General features: G+C 48.8%; 1 protein-coding gene across 1 annotated transcript in view; it reads right to left on the reverse strand.

Annotated features, from left to right (window-relative positions):
• Nucleotides 1-5,595, reverse strand: part of Pard6g (par-6 family cell polarity regulator gamma) — a 120,429-nt gene extending 114,834 nt beyond the window's left edge. Inside the window, exon 1 of the mRNA XM_004640209.2 lies at nt 5,342-5,595. Coding sequence (XP_004640266.1) covers nt 5,342-5,413 — 72 coding nt within the window. The 5' untranslated portion in view covers nt 5,414-5,595. The remainder of the gene's footprint in view (nt 1-5,341) is intronic.
• Nucleotides 5,596-6,000: the final 405 nt, after the last annotated feature.

The following is a 6,000-nucleotide window of genomic DNA, read 5'->3' on the forward strand; positions in this document are numbered from 1 at the left end:
CACCATATTCCCCACCCCCAGTATATCCAGGACAACCCAAAAACAAGGCTCAGGTGTGTGCTGGGAAGAATTTGGGGGACTGCAAATAAGCATAGAACATTCTATGGCTCCCAGGTTCACAGTACAATTCAAATTTGCCAAGAGGAAATATAGTTAGTAAACATGAGGATTTGCCATGAAAACAGCCAGCTAAGACAAACTTCCCTCACTCTTGGTTCCCCTAAAAGGTCAGTATGCCTCTCTTTGTGCTAATTCTAGACTTGAACAGCAGAAATTCAGAAACCTTGAAAGGCTATACTTGTTAATTTCTGATACTCTTCTTTCCCTAAAATTGGGAGAACTCTAGCCCTCTAAGAAAGGGCTTGACTCCCTAGTGTACTCTGGGACTTCCCTGATTAGCTGCAGTGTGGTCTGCAACCCCAGGACATATACCTACAAGAGAGAGCAGCCTCCTGAGGACAGTGACATCATTCATGCCCCCTACACTAACACCCTAGTTGCATCACTGACAAGAGTCTCCTCCAGAGGTGGTTTCCCAAATCAAGTCCTCGAACCTGTTTAAACACATATGTGCACAAATACACAAACCAGAATCTTAAAAGGGTGTAGCTGACACACAGATGAGTCAAACCATGTCCAGGCAATTCTCAACTGGCCCATGGGAGGCAAGTCTTCCCACCTACCCAATGAGGAAGCCTGGCCTAAGCTCCACTGCAACACTGTCTCATACCACACGAAAGGGTGTATCTATGTAATATCACAGTAGCCAATAATAAACTCAGCCAGGATGGGATCTTGGGGACCAGAGGAGACAGGCTTAAACATTGTGCCCAGGGATCCTCAGCAGAATTTGGCTGCACAATATATGATGAGCAGGGCACCAAGATGCTCCTTACATACTCATCATCCCAGATGACTAGGTTACTATCTGTGGCAAGGCCACTTAAGAATAGAGTACCAATGTCATTCCACACTGAAAACCAAACCCTCTCTCCCTCTCAGTATTACCTGAACTGATGGGGAAACTTCCTATGAACAAGCAGCTCAGGCAATTAGATACAGAAATTAAAAATTTCAGTTCACTAATAACTCAAGAAATACATATTAACACAAGGGAATGCCATTTCACTTAAACAATGAAGAAGGAACGAGAAAATGCCCACTGATGGAAGGAGAAAGAAAGAGGGGGATGGGAAAAATGATGCATAATATCAAGCAGCACATGTCAACTAGTAGAAGAGACTTCCTTGAAGAACGTTTAACAATATGTACTCAAACCCTTAAAAAAGTGCACACTGGGCTCAAGATGCAGCTCAGGGCTGAGCACACGCCTAGACTGCAAGAAGCATTTGGTTTGATTCCTAGCACTGAAAAAAAGAGTGCTTCCATGTAAATTTACTTTTACTAATTTGTCCCACACAAGTAATTAGAGTTCTGTAGCAATTTAACAGAACGATTCTTCATATATCCCGTATATGTATATGTTATATAAATTTGTATATAAAACTTAATTGCTATTCACAGGACTGTTTATTATTGGAAAATTGTAAAAATCTAAAAAAAAATTCATTTAATTATAGCTTAAAAATGAGAAACAATACTATGGATTTTTAATACTGTCTTTTCAGAATATAAATGATATGACATTTGCAACGTAGTGCTAAGTTGGAGGTGGAAGGCAGGTGTGAAAATATATGCCTATATGATCCTAATTCTATAAACAATAGTGTGATATGGGATAAACATACACATAACAGATTGGAAGACTATAAGGTAACATTTAACAGTCACTCACCTACCTTGGGACAGGAGGATTATCAGTGGTGTGGACCTGTCTTTACCTGTCTTTATACCCCAACATTCTTTATACAAAGAGGCACAAGAAGGACGAAAGCCTTCAGTGTTATTCTCCCAGATATGGACACTTGGAGCTTAGTGTGGGCTCAGCAGAGTTAGCAATTTGTCATAGGACTCTGGCACAAGCATCAAGACAAGTGCCTAATATGAGCAGAGAATGGGTTGGACAGATGGAGCTTGGCTCAGTGGTAGGCATCATCATAATGGGAGAAAGAACAGCCTACCATGTAGGGACTAAGGCCTTGAGACATGGAAAGGAACCTGGGGCCATAACTCATTTGACTGTGGGACAGAATTTTCAGAGATGGGATGATCTACAGTCCTTCAAGTTTTTAAGTATAAGCAAAGACTGGTGGGACTGATGATGCTGATAGAGTAAAAGGCCTTACTGAGTTTATAGCAGCAATGTTTCTTATCATCTCCAACTTATCTATCACTGCCCCCATTGGATTCCTCCTCACCCCTGTACCAGTCTTCCTGCTATTCTTCAAGATGGCCTAAGCAGTTGAGCTCCTTCTCTCATCCTGAAATATCTTCCCTTAATCAGCACAGCCTCTGCTCTCATGACTGTAGACCTTACGGGAAAAGCAAAAGTCAAAGGGAAAAGGGAAAACCAGGCGGAACCAGGCAATCAGAAGTGCATATGGCCATTTAGAGAAAGAATAGATGAATTAATGGAATTAAGGATATTTGGGAAAGCATAAAGGGTAAGGGAGAAAGCACCAAGGAGTGACCCTCAATCTTGCCCAGGAACTGACCAATTATGATAAATGACAATAATTCCAAGAGGATCTGAGGTAGTTTTCAGACTGTGTATCTTTAAGTGCCACAGGATCCTGGTCCACAGTTCTAAGCTCTCTAGACCATGGGTACTGTATGCTTTTCAGTGTGCGCCCACATTCATTGCCACATTTCATCTTGGAAGGTAAATGGATCAGGTATGGTAGATGAACAATATCCCCTAAGGTTGTAGGTGGCAGAACCTTGGTGGACTCAGCTCCCTAGCTGTCATCTCCTTACAAGCAAACTTGTGGTGCTATGGTGATGTTGAGGTTGTGTGAAGTGTTCACCTTCATGAAGTTCTGCTTCCTGGATTGTGTGTGACAAGAGCTGCTCCCAGCAGACAGACTTGATTGTAACATGTATTAACTACAAAAAAGGGAGAAGGAAAAGTATACACTGAAGGAAAAGCTATATGGACCCTCTGGACAAGCAGTAAGTCAGGTTCTATAACAGAAGCAGAAGATGGGGCATTCCTGATAGCTGGTCCTGCAGGAAGCCAGGTCCATGTAGCCCTTCCAAGAATTCCAAATTCAACCAAAACTCTGGTTCTGCCACTTGCCTCCAGGGGAGCACTTAAAGTTTACCCTATGTAAGGTAGAGAGGACACCTCTGTACTGAATAGAGCTGGAGAAGACTGGTGGGCTAACAATCCTGGAAAAGGCAAAGGCAGATCCCTATTTCCCAGTCCCCCAAGCAGCCTACACAGGGCCATAGCCCAGAAATGCCTTCAGGATAAAGCTAAGTGCTGGGGCATTTCCTCCAGATCTCTCACAGCCTTGCTGTGTGTTTGATAAGGCACAGAGCTGCCACAAGGCTACTAAGCAGAGTATTTAATATGAGACAATTCATACTCAAAATGACATTATAAGCAGTCAATAGAGAGAATCATTGTGATGAATGGTTCTGTACCTTGACTATGTTGGTAATCCCACAACTGCACTGACCTGTACGCACACACACACACACACACACACACACACCCTAGTGCACAGTACCCAGGGTAAGATCCATAGTCTGGATCCTACAAATGTGACATGGTGCCAGTGAAACTACACCATGTGGGAGGATGGGTAAAGTACCCTCAGATCTCTGTACTCTTTGCTGGTGAATCTACAATGATTTCAAACAAAAGTTAAAATTTAAATACCACCCTGTTTAGTGGCCTTCATATGGAGCTTAAAGAGACCATACAATTACTTTAACCTCTCACTTGTACCTGTGGTTTCTTTATAGCCCTTAGCTGGGGCACTGGATTTGGGGACTTAGGGACAGAGGGAATGGATGTGGGGCCAGGGTTAAGGGATTAGCATTTGGGGAAAGGGCAAGATTTTATTAGAAATAAGAGATTTAAAAAAAAACTGTGCCCTTCCCAAATAGGAAGGAAATCCTGCAACTCACAGCAGTGGTCCCTTCACACCACCCTGAGCCATTGCTTAGAACACGGCCCTCTCAGTGGATTCCCAGAGCGAAATCGTGCTATGAGGCTGCCCAGGAGCCAAGGAAGAGACTTGCCTCACCAGTGACAGAGTGGAAACACTGGCTCTGCACCCTAGGTGACTGAGTGCCAATCTTGGGGTGAAGGCTGACCCCTTTCCCATCCTGGCAGCTCCCCCTTGCTTTGCAGGGCACAGAATACACCAGAAAGGGAGTGGAGGCCCCTAGGCTCCCAGTCAGTAGTCCACACAAGGCACCCACAGAATCAACCTCTACCCCATTCCTGTCTCCACCACCGCCCCCACCTGCGACTCATTGCAGCGCCTCCTGCGCCCAAGGAGCCCACCACGGTGGCCCTCCCAGACAAAAGAGTCTGCAAAAGAGCCACCCCCGCAAAAAGCAGAAGCGCCAGATCCTATCAGCCAATTATCCAGACATGCACAGCAACACGCAAGTTCAGGCACGCTCATGCAGGCAGCAGGAGGAGCCCCAGCAAGTCCATGGGGCGTCTGGTACGTCCAGCAGCTGGTCTCAGCCTGGGAGGTGGGGGAGGAGCCATCAGAGGAGGGTGCCTGGGCTAGGGGTACCCCTGAGGCTTGGGGGATCTGAACGGGGTGCTGCACTGGTGAGGTGCCTGGGTAGGGAGCGCCGTGGGGGAAGAGGACTGGAGTAAACCAGGGCCTCGGTCAGGGGCGCGCCCGGGGCCTGGGATCTGGTACTTTGCGCTGGGTTGGGGGCTGGGGACCAGTTTGGGGCCCTGCTCCGGTAGCAGAAGGCCAATCTCCTTCTTACGGGTAATAATAAGACTTCACAACCAAAGAGGCGACGCAGCTAGGGCCCATCTCCAGACCGGGCCTCCATAATCCCCTCCATGGCCCGGAATTCAAGCAGCATTCAGCCCCCAATTCGCCCCGGAAACGCCGCCCTCCCCTCTATCATGCAGTGCGCCCGGGTCGCCGGTCGATTGGGGAACAAAAGAGCAGCTCTCAGGGAGCAGGTTCTGAGCCAGCGCGGACTGTCTGGTGACCAAAGGCCCCGACAGGACTCCCGGGTATGCTGGCCTTTGTGTCCGCCCAAGGGGCGGGAGAATGTCTGGGACCCCGCGTGCACATCCCAAGGACCCCAGCAGCAGCTTGCAGAGCCAGAACTGGAAAGTTGTCGCCGGCGCTGGCTGCTTCCCACACCGCTCATTACCCGCTGGGCACCCAATTCCTTTGCCAGGGAAGGAGGTGCAGCCCGCCAGGGCGGGCCTCGAGGGGGAGCTTACTTTGCTCTTGACTTCCACCGCGCCGCAGTCATAGAAGCGCAGGGTCTGAGACTTATGAAAACTCCGGTTCATGGTTTCGGCCCCTTTCTGCCTCACCTTCGCCCTGGCTGCTCAGGGACCGTGGAAAGGACCTGGAGGGGGACGTCCCCCGCTGCTCTGCCCGGCTCCGGCCCGCAGTTGTTCCGACTAGGGTCTGCTTGCTATGCTGCGGGCCGGAGCTGGGCTGACCTCGCGCCTCTGGAACTCCAGGGGTGGCGCAGGGGGAGCGCGGTGGACGCTTACGCTCACCCTGGGCCCCGCCTTCCGCTGCCTTAAGCCACACCTCCTCACGCCCCTTCCGTGCCCCTCCTCCTTAGGACCGGCCCCTGGAGGTCCGGCCCCTGGAGGACCCGCCCGCCAACGACCCGGGGCGCTAGAACGGAGATCCTGGGGCTCTGAACCCAGAGCCTGGGGAAAAAAAAAAAAAAGCATCGTTGATCTACCCAGAGTTCGTGATTTGTTCTCCCGCTGGGAATTTGGGACGACTTTTGCTATCTTCTTCGGTAGTTATTTAGAAGAATGGTAACGAGAACCACTGGAAGTCTGGTCTCATTGGGCGTCACCTGCCCACACTGTCACATCTTAGTCTACCAGAGAGACCTGCAGAGATGTGAATTCCT

The sequence above is a fragment of the Octodon degus genome, unplaced genomic scaffold (assembly GCF_000260255.1).
Source record: "Octodon degus isolate 3935 unplaced genomic scaffold, OctDeg1.0 scaffold00120, whole genome shotgun sequence".
Taxonomy (NCBI): domain Eukaryota; kingdom Metazoa; phylum Chordata; class Mammalia; order Rodentia; family Octodontidae; genus Octodon; species Octodon degus.